The sequence below is a fragment of the Rattus rattus genome, chromosome 2, assembly GCF_011064425.1.
Source record: "Rattus rattus isolate New Zealand chromosome 2, Rrattus_CSIRO_v1, whole genome shotgun sequence".
NCBI classification, from domain to species: Eukaryota; Metazoa; Chordata; class Mammalia; order Rodentia; family Muridae; genus Rattus; species Rattus rattus.
In genome coordinates, this window is record NC_046155.1 from 95,334,689 (window position 1) to 95,350,188 (window position 15,500).

Below are 15,500 nucleotides of genomic sequence, written 5' to 3' on the forward strand. Positions count from 1 at the left end.
ACTCAGACTAATATCCTATTTAAGACCTTTGAATTGTTTCTGTAATTTTCTGTTTAACATTTTGGACTGTGGTGGCCCGCAGGTCAGTCTGAAATTATAGAGGGAAAGTGAAGATGAATGAAAGGAAACTCCTGAATAGCTACAGGCAATGACACAGCTGAGCCTCATGAAAATAATGTTGAGCAAATAAGTCACACATGGTGTAATATATCCCGCAAGATTCTATTTGCACGAGTTCAAATACGGGTAAAATGAAATTATAATGTTTAGGCTACATAGTTAGCTTGTTAAATTATAAAGAAAATTACAACCAAAGAAAGGTTCCAAAATTAGCAACCCCGGTGAGTAGGAAAGCTGTAGCTGAGAAGTTGAAGTAGCTAGAACACTGCTTGGCAATGCTCCTTGCCTTGACCCACATAGTATTTACACAAGTTCCATTTTATAAATACTCCTTAACTGTACGCTTATGTTTTATGCATTTTCTGTTATTCATGGAACAACAAAGGCATTTTAAACCTTCTTTCGACCTCAGCGGTGAAAAACTCAGGCAATTATTTTACAATTTACCCCCAAATAATAAGGCATAAAAATCGATGTACTCACACACTGACCTATTTGCAGTGGAAGTTATAATTCACATTCAACCCCACTTTAGGAAATGCAAAAGCATCTGCCAATGAGTCAGCCAGTTAATAAGTCTCTAGAGTTAACAGAACAAAATCAGAGTTAGTAACAACCTGCCTCTTCTAGTTACGCCCAATCACTCCTGAATGCAAAGAGTCCTTTGCAAAAATCTTGAGCGTTCAGGGTTTCTTTACCTGCAATAGGATGCGTGGCGATACATTAAGAAAAATATATCTGCTGGGTGTGGTGGCATGTGCCTTTAGTTCCAGCATTTGAGAGGCAGAGAAAGGTAGATGTCTGAGTTTGAGGCCAGCCTGGTCTATAGAGTGAGTTGTAGGATAACCAGGGCTACACAGTAACAGATTCCTTACATTCTTTCTTTCTTTTTTTTCTTTTTTTTTTTTTTTTTTTTTTTTCGGCGCTTGGGACTGAACCCAGGGCTTTTCGCTTGCTAGGCAAGCACTCTACTACTGAGCTAAATCCCCAACCCTTACATTCTAACTGTGAACCTCACAGCCATAGTTAATAAAATACCTTGAGGTCACTTAAGATTGCTATCCTACTGTGTACTCAGCCTGTTTACTTAGCGTGCCTTTAAGAGAACAACATAATAACCAACTTTACTTGCCTTTATTTCCCATCTACCCAGCTCCATAGCCTAGTTAATACATATCTGTAATCTTAAACTGTGCTCTTCCATGACCCTCGCCCTTGAGTGATGTCATAATAATCATTTGCTGGAAACAGCAAATAGGATGAAAATGGACTCATAAAATGAGTATCTACTGAATATGAATGTTGAACATAACATAAACAATATTGCTTCATAAACAATGATATCTGTAATACTGTTTGCTATCTGGGTCAGTTGGAGTCAGTGATATAATCCCTTGTAAAACACTACTGAAAGATTTTGTAAACTATCCTTCATTTCTTCCCCATGTGATACTTTCTTTTTCAATGAACACAGAGCAAAATTCTTTGTTAGGGACACACACAGACAGTCAGATTTGACAGCTTTCAGGCAGGCACAGAGTTTGACCCATATAAGAGATAACCAGGAACAACAGAAGACACAGGGAGAGAAAAGTAGGAAATCCAAACCTCTGTTAAAGTACACCAAGCAGCAATGTTCCCCAAACGTCCTTTCCTTCATCAACACTGACATATTACTGGTGACTCTGAGTTTATAATTAATGTATTCACACTGACCACAAGGGTGTCACATTTTCTGTGGTGATGTGAACATCTATTTGTAGGCATAATTTTTTTCCAACCTACTTAATAAGGGTTCAACCTCTCCTCTAGCCCACCACCCACCAGAGGTAGTGGAAGAGAAAAGTTATTAGGACATGGGAGAAGTAGACCCGTTTAGAAAGAGTTCTTTGCGGAGAGTGTCCAATCTTCATTGTCAAGATATCAGCAGTTCAGTCCAGTAGCAAACACCAAATAGGAATCAGCTGCCACAGTCTAGTCCTCTGGGCAGTCACTACACACAAACCAGCAAGAGCAGTTCAATCCAGAAGAAACCCCAAGGCTCTCCACCCGGCTTGAGGCTGCAGAAGTGGCAAGAAGCTGCAGGCACCTCAGCCAACATTCTTTGGCAAGTTTCTCTCAATGTTGTCACCATAAGCAGAGCTCGGCAACACAATGTAAGGCAAATCAATACATGTGGGTCCTAGAGAAGAACAGTGAGGTAGAGCAAAGCAAACCAATGCTTGAGCTCCCACTGTCTGTGGGGACAGTTTACATTCCTTCTGAACGCCACACATCCTTTCATGCATTTGTTATAGCAAAACATCCTTTCACCTGTGTCTGCTTCAGGAAAGCATTCTTTCACGTGTCTGCTTTAACAAGACATCCTTCTACCTATGAGCCCCAACAAAACATCGTTTGACATAACTGACTTTCCAAAGAAACCAGAAGTTTCCACTTAATCTGTTCCCCTGAGATAGGGCACCATAAACAAAGCAAAGAGCCTACCCATGTGAGGCTTAGTCAAGCAGTGAGACTATCCCCATACTAGCACTCACCCTCCTTCATCTCCACCCCTATGTGAGCATTTGAAAGCTCAAGTGACTCCCTGAGAACTTCATCATGGGTCATGCAGGCAAGACTTAAGCAAGGACTTCTGATCACCAGGCTCACGGTTTTGCTCATTATTCTATGGAAGGAAAAAAAGATGGAGTTATGCTGAAATGAAATTTTTATGAACAGGAAGAAGAGAACCAAAGCATAAACATCTGAAACACCAACACACAGTTTTTCCCTGGTGGCAAAACTTAGAAAGTCTAAGTATAACAATTGTCACTGAAGGTAACTGGGAACTGCCACAGCTTATCAGAGGGCATCAACTCAGAAAACTTCTGAAGTTCAAGATGAACATGCTTTAGGCCACAATACTTTAGACAATTTTTAAATGTGTCCAGTATATTAGTGCAATATTGTTTTTAAATCAAAGTCATATGACTCAGTTTCATGAGACATGAGCCTTCTTAATCTGGGGTATTTTCCTTAAGAAAGAGAATACATTATAAACATAAGTAGTTGTCAGTTTAGAACAAAATAAAGAATTGTAAGAAGTTTCTGGTTTAAGTTAGTTAAAGCGCATTGTGTAAAACCCTGTCAAAACCTTCCCAGAGAGGCTACAGAGATGGTTCAGTTTGAAGAGCACTGGATGCTCTTGAAGAGGACCCAGGTTCTATTCCCAGCACCCAAATGGCAGCTCATAACTGTCTGTAACTCCAGTTCTAGAAGATACAACATCATCCCCTGGCCTTTGTGGATACTAGGAACACGTCTGGTACACAGATACACATGCAGGCAAAACAACTATACAAGTAAAAAAAAATTTATTTAAAAAATAATCCTTCACAGAGTTCAGGAATAATGCTGACATAATTCACTGCACAGATAGAAAATACCTGAGGGTAACAACATGGACAATTCGTTTCTGTTTCTCACTCCATTCTTCAGGAAACTGAGAATCACAGAAAGTCTGGTAGATAAGTCTTCTTTATGTTGTAGGAGGAACAATTCATGGGTGTCTAATCACTAGAGTAACAAAATGAGTAAGAACACGAACGGAACAAGACTTTTAAGTAACTCGGTGTATGCGGCAGAAGCTCTAAGCTTCCGTTTCTTCTAAGCATGAGCGACTATGATGATGGAGTTAACACATGAAGTGTTCTTGGCATGGAATGGCCACTGTGTAACACTCTACTCATCACTGTGGCTGGCACGGTAGAACATTCACGTTAGAAATGTCGTTCTTGCTGCTATCGGGAAGGTGATGAATCTAAAGGCAGAAGTGTGAATCCAAACACCGAAAACAAATGAGAAGACGGTAGATAGAATTTGACGCAGTCAAAGAGACAAGGGAGCGGTTGGATCTGAGCACAAGGCAAGCAGGCAGTGATCAGCTTTCACTGCAGTTTGGATTACCCGTGGCTAATTTCCCATTTTCCTACTGGGGTCCCTTCTCCTTGGGTTACTGAACAATGGCCCTCTGCTTAGTTTTCTAATGAATCCTTTGGCTTACGTAGAGGAAGAAAGTCTCCCTGAGATTTGACTATGGTTCTTAAACTCTAGCAGAGCAAAGTGGAGGAAGAAAGAAGATGAGACAGAAAAATTAACCTGAAGAGAAAATGAGCTTGCTGGTTGCTGGTTTCATCCTTTTAGGGGAAGGGGGGTATCTAATATACTTTTATGCTTTAAAATATAAGCAATATCTACATATTCCAAAGGCTACACGTTTCTGCTTTTTTCCTTCTCAAGGTTCCAGAAGTGTCCATAAGTATTTTTATTGGAGATATTTTCAAGTCTGTCTAGCCATTTTTCTTCCCAGCAGCTTTTCCTGTCCTCTTCTTACAGGGAAATTTCTGACATTCTCCTCCGGCAAAATTCTAACCTTCCTCCAAACTCAGCCTAATTATCTATTTCTCTGGGTTGCCACTCCTCTTGCCACATGCACATCTGTGTGTGCTCTTGCTGGTTATAATGCAATGACCCCTCTCTGCTTCTATCTCTCTATCTCTCCTTCTGTCTCTCTCCCCCAGCCATCATCTTTACATCATAAACTCCCTGATGGACAGGACTTCGGTGTCTGACAGCGGAAACTTTAATTAGTCCTTATCTTGACCTTTTCTTGTTTAACTAGATAACAGTATTATCATGTGTCTCACTGAGTTATGAAAAGAAATAATTTTTGTGTAAACTTCAGATTTAACTGACTCTATGAAAAGGTCATTGTTTTCCGATCAGACAATGCAAGTAAAAGAAGAGGAAGACTTGCCGATTCTGGCAGGGAAAGCTTCAGTCTCTCTTTTATAAGCAATGGTGTGTTTGGATACCACACAACAGTGACTTCAGCAGGTCTGGAGTCTGACTTCCTACAGCTCAGAACTCCTCTTTATTCCCAAGACTCTGCACAGACACTTGCCTTCTGCATCTGTCAATCCTGCCCACAAGTATTCCTCAGTCGCCCCAGAAATGATCCCAAAGAAGCTTCCCAGCTGTTTCTGAGAAACCTGAGAAACCCTTGCGCCTTAGCCCCGCCCACCTCAGTTCCTGCCCTGCCCGCACCCGCCCCGCGCAGATCACCCCGCCCCTTGGCCCGCCTAGCAAACTCCGGGACACAATCACGCATGCTCAGCCTCCGACTCCACCTAGCGTGATGACGCAGGAGTGCGCACGGAGGGACGTAGCTCAGTTGTAACGTGCTTTAACTCTGGGTATGGGCTCAGGACCCACCTACACTGTAGCGTAGGTCTCCGTGTTCGGTGTAGTAGAACCTTCTGTGCTTTCGGGAGCTGGACGCGGAGGAGGCTCCTGCAGGAACGGCTTGGGGCGCGGAGGGAAGAGCGACCCGAGAGCCTGACGGCAGGACTGTGCGGGTGAAGAAGGCTGCTCTGGCGGACTGCGAGCCGGAACGTACCCCGGCCGTCCCTTGGAACTCTGGCCGGTCTCACCATGCTCGGGGCCCGGCGCCTGCTCGGAGCGCTGCGCCTCTGTTCCTCTGTTTCCTGCCCCAGGCCCCGCGCGTCTGCCAAACTGCGCGTGCGGGACGCTCTCGGGGTCCAGGACGCGAGTGGGGAGTGCGTAACGGTGCAGGTGGGTTTGTGGAAAGACTGCTGCCTGAGCTTGCCTGGCTCTGAGCTGTTCTATTGGACCAAGTTTGGGCAGAGCAAAGTTGGAAGTGAAGGCATCTCAAGAGCCCACACTTCTGGGAACCTCCCTGTTATTTTTGCAAATCGTTCTGACGATTAGAAGTGCAGCAGCTGAGGTTTTCATGACACCTAAGAGTTACCTGTGAACACTTTTATCTGCGGACAAAGTTGGAATGAACACGCCCCCTTTTGTTTATTTATGTTTGTAGTAATAACACGGGATGCCTTAACCCTACTTCCTTGAGAGCAAAAATTCGGTCTTCCCCCTTTTCCTGTTCACCACCTGGCTGGCAGGAAATAGTGGTTCCAGGTGTGTCCAGCCTTTTGCCATAGCAACACGGTGTTTCCACTTACCAAGTTCACACTTGAGCAATCGAGTGACCACCTCTACCCTCCAGTTAAAAAAGTCTCAAAGTTTACAGTTCCGTTCTGGGCTGCATTCCTAACTATCCTCGGTTGCTCACTGTGGTTCATTAGACATATGTTGGACACAGGAAAACCCATGCCTTTTCAGTTCCTTCGGCTCCTGCGGCTTCCATGTATTAAACAAGGAGAAAAAGCAACATGTTGTAGTTTAACAAGCTAAGGGCTGCAGTTGCCTTGGCTTAATTCGCTTGCCCTACGTAGTTTGTTACTTATGGGCATGTCACTACAGTGCCTCAGGCATCAGTTTCTCTTATGAAAATGGAGATAATAGTTTATATTTTGGAGAATTTCTGAAAATTAAGTGGGTTAATGAGTACAGGCTATTTGGAACAGAGGCCTGTCAATGTTAGCTGCTGTTATTTGTGACAGCTTTGAATAGATCTTAAAGACAGAAAGAATAAGACCGGTGCTTGGCTGTTTCTTCTTGAATTGCTGAAACACACTAATTGGTCTTACCTATATTCCTGATATCAAGCTGTTCTTCCTTGTGTTTATTTTGGTTTCATACTTGTCCCATGATCCAAATCAAAGTTATCAAAACTGCTTGCAGTACTCTTTGATTAGTTTGACATCCACTAGTTATACCATTTTTGTGATGGTCAAAAGATTCAAAGGTGAACTGAACCTACTAACCAAGTCACAGACTTTCTTTTACTTGGGTGCTTTTACTTTGGTTACTATGGAAACTGCTAGCCACTTGTGGCTCTGAGCATCTGAAGTGTGTTTCAACTGCATGGAGATGTGTTGATTTTGAAGAGTAAATGAATTTTAAAATTTAAATATATAGAAATAAAAATATTTTTATATTGACTACATATGAATGATATTGAGAGTATAATTGTTTGAATAGCATGTTATTCATTACCTATTTTACTTTTAATGTAAGAACAAATCTTTTTAAAGATTAATTTTATCTTGTGTTTATGTATATGTGTCTGCTTGAGTATATGCCACACAGATAGGAATACCTATGGAGAGCCATAGAGGGTGTTAGTTCCCTTGGAGCTGAAGTTACAAGGTGTTGTGAGCTTCCCCAGAAGGTACTAGGACCCAAACTTGGGTCTTTTGAAAGAGCAGTAAGTGCTGTTAACCTTGGAGCTAACTCTCTGTAAAACTCACTTTATGTTTCTGTTTAGCCCTAGTTTGCAGCAGTGTGGTGGTTATTAGTGGTGCGAATAAAGAGCTGTAAGGAAACAGGGAGTTCCTGAGCTGTGTGGAGCTCAAGAAGGTGTTCCCTGCATGTCAGGTTGCCCTGGAGGATTGTCACCCCAGGCAGGGTAACTGAGGGACTGGAAATAGCAGCAGGATGTGTTCCCAGGCAGGGTGGGAAGGAAACAGCATTCCAGAAAAGCTCGATGCTTCCGAATGTACTACCTCATGATTTTCTCTCTACCTGCATTATCCTTTAAATTTTTTCTAGCATCTGTTCTTTTCACCAACGCCCACAGCCACTTAGTTTAGCCCTCATAAGGATTGAATAGCACAATACTTAGAATTCAGGACAGAAGCACATCAGAAGTGCTCCATGTTAACTTTCCAACAAGTAAAAATAAGAGTGTGGCCTCAGAAGTTGACTGAGAATGAGCAACCGTGGGTGCTTTGGGGGGCTGGGTGCGATGAAGTGGTTACACTTCGTGCTGTGCAGCAGTTTCCAGTCATGTAATCTCGGGTTCACACTTGAACACCAGTTCATCAGCACTGTGATTTTCATCTAACAGCCCAGAGCCACCATTTGTTTTATTTGGAAGAGAGGTGTGATAATCATTAGGACTTTTATGAGAAGGAAACGAGATAGCATATGAAAGAAATATCTTTTTTTTTTTTTTAAAAACATGACATGTGTCCAATAGGTGGTGGATATTTTTTCACTTAAAATGTTTGTGTTGGAGAGATGGCTCAGCACTTACGAGCTCTTGCTACCGTTCTAGAGAACCAGAGTTTTCCTTTTTGTTTGTTTGCTTTTCCTCCCAGAGTAGCTGAGTCAATTGGCAGAATCTAAATCAGGAGGCTCTCAACAACCATAAGTCCAGCTCCAGGGAATCCAGTGCTCTCTCCTGGCCTCTATGGACACCTGCTCTTAACTTGTCACACACACGCACGCACACACACACACACACACACACACACACACACACACACACACACATGGAAATGGAAATGAAGAGCAGCAGCTGGTTCTCTTTAAATTCCAGGTAGACCCTAGACCTTGTTTCAAAAAATGGACAGTAACAAAAACATTGGATTCTTATCTATGCACTAGCACTAGCAATAAACTTAAAAACAAGTAAGCTTGCTTTTTTCTGGGCACACCTGTAATAGTGTCTGTAGGTATGGCTGAGTGGCAGACACAGTAATAATAGGAATTTTTGTGTGTGCATAGCCTCATGCTTTCTACAAGCGTTATTAGTAGGAAGTATCTATCCATTTCTTTACATTTAGGGGACACTGCACAATGAGTGTCTTTGAAAACATTTTTCTCTGTTAATTCCTGTGCTGGTTAAATTCAGGTTGGGAATGAATGTAGCCATTAGTCCATTGACGATTTCTCACTTGTTTTTCTTTTCTTTTTTTATTTGATAATTTACAAGTTAATGTTTTTATTAAAATATTTTATTTATTCACATTCTAAAAGTTGCCCCACTTCCTTGTTCCTTCCCCTGAGTTTTTCACTCCATCCCCCCTCACTCCCCTGCCTCTGAGTAGGTGGTGCTCTGTCACCTGCCCACCCACCCCACCTCACCCCACCAGCGTCCCTCTTCCCTGGGGCATCAAGTTTCCACAGGTTTAAGCGTAACCTCTCCCACTGAGGCCAGACGTGGTTGTCCTTTGCTACACATGTTCTCTGGGGTCATGAAGGAGCCCTTGTATGCTTCATGGTTGGTGGCTTAGTCTAACTATTCCACAGGGTTCCCCAACCTTGATCGAATGTTTGGCTGTATCTCCATTTGTCTCAGTCTGATGCTGGTAGAGCCTCTCCGAGGACATTCATGCCAGGCTCCTGTCTTCACACATAGTATGGCATCAGTAATACTGATAGGGTTTGGTGTGTGCCACATGGGCTGGATCCTAAGTTGGGTCAGTCACTAGGTGGCCATTCATCCACTCTCTGTTCCATTTTTGTCCCTACATTTCCTTTGAACAGAAACAATTTGGGGTCAAAAATTTTGAAGATGGGTGTGAGGCCCCTGCCTCAACTGGGGGCCATGTCCATCTACTGGAGGTGGTCTCTTCAGGTCCCATCTCCCCACAGTTGGTCATTTCAGCTAATGTCATCCCCATTGAGTCCTGGTAGACTGTCCTCACATCTCAGGTCTCTGGGACATTCTAGAGATTTCCTTGCCCCCAACCCTCCCTGCTGAAAATCTCAGTTATTGCTCCCTCTCAGCTCCTCTCCTGTCTTCCCCCCAATACCTTATCCTCCCCCTCTTCCATTCATCTTCCCTGTTCCACCCAGGTTCCTCCTTCCCTGTACCTCTCATGATTATTTTCGTCTCCTTTTAAGTGCATTTCAGGTATCCATACTTGGACCTTCCTTGTTAAGCTTTTTACAGTCTGTGAGTGAGTAGTATCATGAGTATTTTGAACATTTTAGCTAATATCATAATACATACCATGCTTGTCCTTTGGGGTCTGGGTTATCACACCCAGAATGATATTTTCTAGTTCCATCTGTTTGCTTGCAAAATTCATGATGTCCTTGTTTTTAGTAGCTAAATAGTATTGCATTGTGGGAATGAACCACATTTCCACCATTATTCCATTGAGGGACCTCTTGGCAGTTTCCAGTTTCTGACTATTACAAATAAGCCTGCAATGAACATAGTGGATCACATGCCTTGTGGTATAGTGGAGCATCTTTTTGGTCTGTACCTAGGAGTGGTATAGATGGTCTTCAGGTAGAACTATTTTTAATTTTTGATTTCCAGACTGGTTGTACCAGTTTGCATTCCCACCAGCAATGGAGGAGTGCTTTTCTTCTATATCCTTGCCAGCATGTACTGTAGCATGTACATGTATCTTAGCCATTCTGATTGATATTAGGTGGAATCACAGGTTTATTTTGATTTGTGTTTCCCTGATGACTAAAGATGTTGAACATTTCTGTAAGAGCTTCTCAGGCATTTGAGGTTTCTCTGTTGAGAATTTTCTGATTCGGGAAAATCTAGATGAACTGGATGATTTTCTTTAAGGAAAATTCTGAATAAGTTACCCAGAACAGACTATCATTGTCTTGAGAACAGCATCCAGATTGTCTTTGAAATCCACAGGATAATGAAGTGTCCAGCTTGAAGTGTATGTGGTAATATCAGTCTAAAGTGAGTGTTTCTCCATGTCCAAGTTTGCCAAGCAGCTGCTTGCCTGCTTAGTTAAGAGGGTAAACAGCACACCAAAATTCCCTTGCTAATTTACTAGATGTAGTGTCTGGTGGGAACAAACACTGTTCCCCGAATATGGGTGCAATCCAGATTTCACTTGTAGAGGTCAACATCTGTAAATACACAGAGCAGGATCTTAACGTCACCTGCCATGACTTCTCCCTATGTCCCTCCTCAAGACTTCTCACTTGTACTTGGGCATACGACAGGTAAGTTAACTTAAGTTAAGACTGTCTTTGAAATGCACGTATCACTGTGTGTTCCTAACGAGACTTTGCTTTTTATCATGAATTTTTATTTGTTTGGCGTTGACATTTCTGTGCCTGCCGCAGAGCAGTTTTTGCCGTGGCAGAAGATCACACTTGAGAAATGCTCAGGAGGCCGTTTTCGATTAACACTGTCTCTAAATTTTTAATTTATTGGTTAACGTACGAAGAAATGGGTTTCTGGTGCTGGAGAGATGGCTCAGCGGTTAAGAGTACTCACTGTTGTTTGAGAGGAAGAAGAGGACAAGCGTTTAGCTCCCAGTACCCACATAGGCCAGCTCCTAACTGTGTGCAACTCCAGCTCTAGGGGATCCAACACCTTCTCCTGGCGCCCCTGACCACATGATGCCTGTGGACACACACACAGTTTTTAGAATCTAGTGTGAACCCACAAGAGTTAAAAAAACAGATTTTTTTTCATTGTGACGTTCTTATATGTATATTTCATTATATTTTTTTCTTTTATTTTGGTTCTTTCTGAGACCTAGACTAGCTGCATAGTCAAAGTTGCCCTCAAACTTGGGATCCTCCTGTCTTGGCTTCAAAAGGGCTGCCTCACAGGTGTACACTACTTAGCTTCACGAGACTGGATATTTTGTTTTGTTTTGTTTTTTGTTTTTTTAAGAATATTTTGTAAACACGACATCTCATATGATATTTCTAGTCTAATGATCTCTCTGGATGACCTAAGGAGAAAGGCACAAACTTGTAGATTTTATTTTATTTCATAATTGGGAGAGGAGTAGTTTTGAAAAGCCAATATTAAGGCGGGCCACTAAATGCACATCCCATTGTGATAAGAGTCGTGTGAACCGTGTACACATACAGATAAGCCAAAGGCAGTTCATTTTATGCGGCTGACATACTGAGGCAAGATTGTGAACATCTCCTTCCAATCCCTTTTGAAATGTACAGTGAAAATGTAAAGTGTTTGATTTTTAGGCTCATATTTAACCATACTTCTTTTCAGGGGTGGATCCGGTCAGTCAGATCCCAGAAGGAAGTTTTGTTCCTGCATGTAAATGATGGGTCTTCTTTGGAAAGTCTTCAGGTTGTTGCAGATTCAAGCTTTGACAGTAGGTAGGTTTGTTTTATCCTTTTTGTTTTCTAAAGAGTTCTTTGTTTTTTTCTTTTCTAGTGTTCTCCACTTGTCTAATTGAATGTTTGATCTTTCTAATCGTATCTGTGAAAAATAGCTTTGAAGAAAAATCCAGATACTTGGAAAAATCCAGATAATTCCAAGTATCTAATCTTCAAGCTCTAATATTTCCTCAAGCTGATATCCTCTGCCCATGTTTTACTCCAATCTTTTTAAACCTTTTTACACCTCCCCTAGTTGTTGTCTCCTAGACCTCGCACATGTTGGTCCCTCTGCCTGATGTAGACCTGTTTGTGGTTCCAGTTTAGACATCATCTGGTGTCTACAGCAAGTGCTTCTCTGCTCCCTTAGGATTGTCCTGTGCCCATCCTTCATAGAATGGATAACATTGTTTGGAAATTAATTAGTAATTAACTTACTAGGCTCCTTTAAGGACTCAGTCTTTAAAGTTAGAAATGATGTATTCTATTCATTTATTTATATTTATTTATTTAGTGTATGAGCACACTGTCACTGTCTTCAGACACACCAGACAAGGGCATCAGATCCCATTACAGATGTGGTTGCTGGGAATTGAATTCAGGATCTTTGGAGGAGCAGTACTGACTGCTCTTAACTGTTGAGCCATCTCTCCAGCCCCGATGTATTCAATTTTTGTTCATAACTTCTGTCATAGTATTGGAAAATAACCAATTATTATTGGATAGCGGGAACTCTTATGGTCTCACTATCAGATGTTAGAACTAATAGCACTTTATGTTAAGGTATAGCCTATAATTCTGCTAGAATAAGAGCGCTTTGCTATTCCAAGGACTGTTGGGCAGAAAGACAAAATTTGTCTTAATTACGTTTCTATTGCTGTGATCAGTTGCCTTGACCAAAGCAACTTACAGAAGAAAAAGGGTTTTGGAGGCTGACAGATTCAGGTTAGAGTCCATGACCATGATGTTGGGGAGCATGGCAGCAGTAGCAGGCATGCACAGTGCTGGAGCAGTAGCTGAGAGCTTCATCTTGCTCCACAAGTATGAGGTAGAGAGAATGACTGAGCTAACTGGCGATGGCCTGTGCCTTTGCACCCTCAAATCCCACCTTCAGTGACACACCTCCTCCAACAAAGCCATCCCTCCTGATCTTCAAACAGTTCCACCAATTGAGGACCACACATTTAAATATCTGAGCTGCTGTGGGCCCTTCTTACTCTTGCCAGCACACTGTCGCACTGTGACAGCCTTTTAAAAGAGGTTTGTGCTCTCTAATGGTGTCTGTTAGGAAGCAATTGCATGGCTCTGCTTAGCCTCGCTGGACCACAAGACCATAACTACTGTGGACAATCTGAAGCAGCCCCATGTCCCCATACCTGGGATTAAAACGAGAGCACACTCCTTTTTCTATGTTTTTTTAAAGAAACCAAAATTCTCGATTCCCAAGACCACCTCTTAAAAAAATAACAGCAAAACCCTACATGTGCCAGGTGGTGGTGGCATAACTTTAATCCCAGCAGTTGGGAGGCAGAGACTGGTGGAGCTCTGTGAATTCAAGGCCAGCCTGGTCTACAGAGTGAGTTCCAGGACAGTAAGAGCTGGAAAAAAACAACCAAACAACCAAATAAATAATAAGGATTTTCTACATGTGAAAAGTAGCACCAAGAGCATCTTGTGATAACATTGTATGTTGTCAAAGCAGGGGGGCGTTGGTGTTGGTGCAGTGCCATCAGCCAGACTGTAGGCCCTAGCCCCAGAGCTTACATAAAACCTGCCCCCTTAAAGTATGTGGGCCAGTGTAATTGATAAGACGTGATAGGCCTGGCGGCGCACACCTTCAATCCCAGCACTTGGGAGGCAGATGCAGGTGGATCTCTTTGAGTTCCATGCCAGCCTCATCTACAGAGTGAATTCTAGGCTCTTCTTCCACACCCTCAAAAATCATAACAGTTACATAATTTGTTAATTCTAAATAACGTTAGCAAGGGATTCATTTTTACAGTCCTAGTCCTGCCAGAGCGTCTGCAGAGTACTTAACTGAGGGTACTTTTGACATTGTATACTTTAGCAAGATTTTGACTGAAATGAAGGCTATCGATAGTGTCTTTTCTGATCTTAGTTCTTTTGTTACTCTAGAGAATTGACTTTTGGGAGTTCTGTGCAAGTCCAAGGGCAGCTGGTCAAAAGTCAGTCCAAGAGGCAAAATGTGGAACTGAAGGCAGAGAAGATTGAAGTTGTTGGAACCTGTGAAGCCAAGGTGTGTTTACTGGTGGTTTTAGGGGCCATTTAGGTTTAATTTAGAGCATGAGTGCTCTGCTTATGTCTGTTGCGAGGACAGCACACAGAGCGAGTTTCCTTCGTGACTTCCCTGATCACTGAAAGAAACCACAGAGACTGGCGAGAAGAAGCATTGTAGTGATTGCCTCAGCTTCTGGGAGCCAGGTATCCGTTAGTCCGTGCATCTTGGTGGCACCTGCCCTCTGAAGTCTGCCTTCTGGACATCGGCTTCTTGTTTTTGCTAGTACTGATTTTAAATATCTAATAGGCATAATTACCATCCCTTGGCTTCTGTTGTTTTTATACTTTTGGTTTAGTGTTATATATTTACTTTAAACTTTTATTTTTCTTAATTCCAAATCCAAAACCTCAATATGTACGTGGGTCGTATCCCCTGCCCCTGCCCTTTCGGTGCTAAGAATCAAACCCCAGATCCTGCCATGGGTAAATGCTATCTCCTGCCCCAGCTGAGTGCTACTTAACATATTCAGACATGAGAGAATTCTGACTCTCTACTGATAGGACTGTGGTTTACCTCTAATAAGTGTGACATCTGTTTCTGTACTACATAAAACCAATGTTTACGGGTTGGGGATTTAGCTCAGTGGTAGAGCGCTTGCCTAGGAAGCGCAAGGCCCTGGGTTCGGTCCCCAGCTCCGAAAAAAAAGAAAAACCAAAAAAAAAAAAAAACAAAAAACCAATGTTTACACAGGAGACTAGAAGTGAGTGCTATCTATTCTTTTTAACTTTGCTGTTATCTTTAATGGAAACTTGAAGTTTTGTTTGAAAAGATGTTTGTCTTGTTAATTTTGTAACCTAAGTGTGGCAGGTTGTAAATGTTACAGGTTAGACTGATAATTTCCTTTAATTTTTCCCAGTCATCAGTACTGTGCTAAATGAGAGAAAGGTGTTGCCTCTCCCTCTTGCTGTTAGATAACAATAACAAGTTGATAAGCGAAAAAGCCACCTTAATCAGTTATGCTTGTGGGCTTTCAAGACATTGGGAGAAATACCAACTGTGTGTGTATAGTGGTAGAAAGTCTTTTATGCCTCTAGTGTTTGAGCTCACTAGTCGAAGTGAATTATTTTGAATAGTTACATGCAAACCCCTTTAGTTGTAAGAGACTGACAGCTAATGGGTAGAAACTTGATAAATAAGGGGCAAGCCTCAGTGACATTGAGTAATTTAACTGCTAAGTAGGAAAGCTGGTTGTAACCCAGCATCTCCCTAACTCCACCCAATGATTCTGTTTTCCTGACAGAAGTAACAGGGCTACAATTCA

General features: G+C 42.2%; 1 protein-coding gene across 1 annotated transcript in view; it reads left to right on the plus strand.

Moving 5' to 3' along the window:
* Nucleotides 1–5,318: 5,318 nt before the first annotated feature.
* The window catches only part of Nars2 (asparaginyl-tRNA synthetase 2, mitochondrial), a 102,761-nt gene continuing 92,579 nt past the window's right edge, over nt 5,319–15,500 (plus strand). Inside the window, exons 1-3 of the mRNA XM_032892956.1 lie at nt 5,319–5,736; nt 11,831–11,940; nt 14,077–14,197. Coding sequence (XP_032748847.1) covers nt 5,596–5,736; nt 11,831–11,940; nt 14,077–14,197 — 372 coding nt within the window. The 5' untranslated portion in view covers nt 5,319–5,595. The remainder of the gene's footprint in view (nt 5,737–11,830; nt 11,941–14,076; nt 14,198–15,500) is intronic.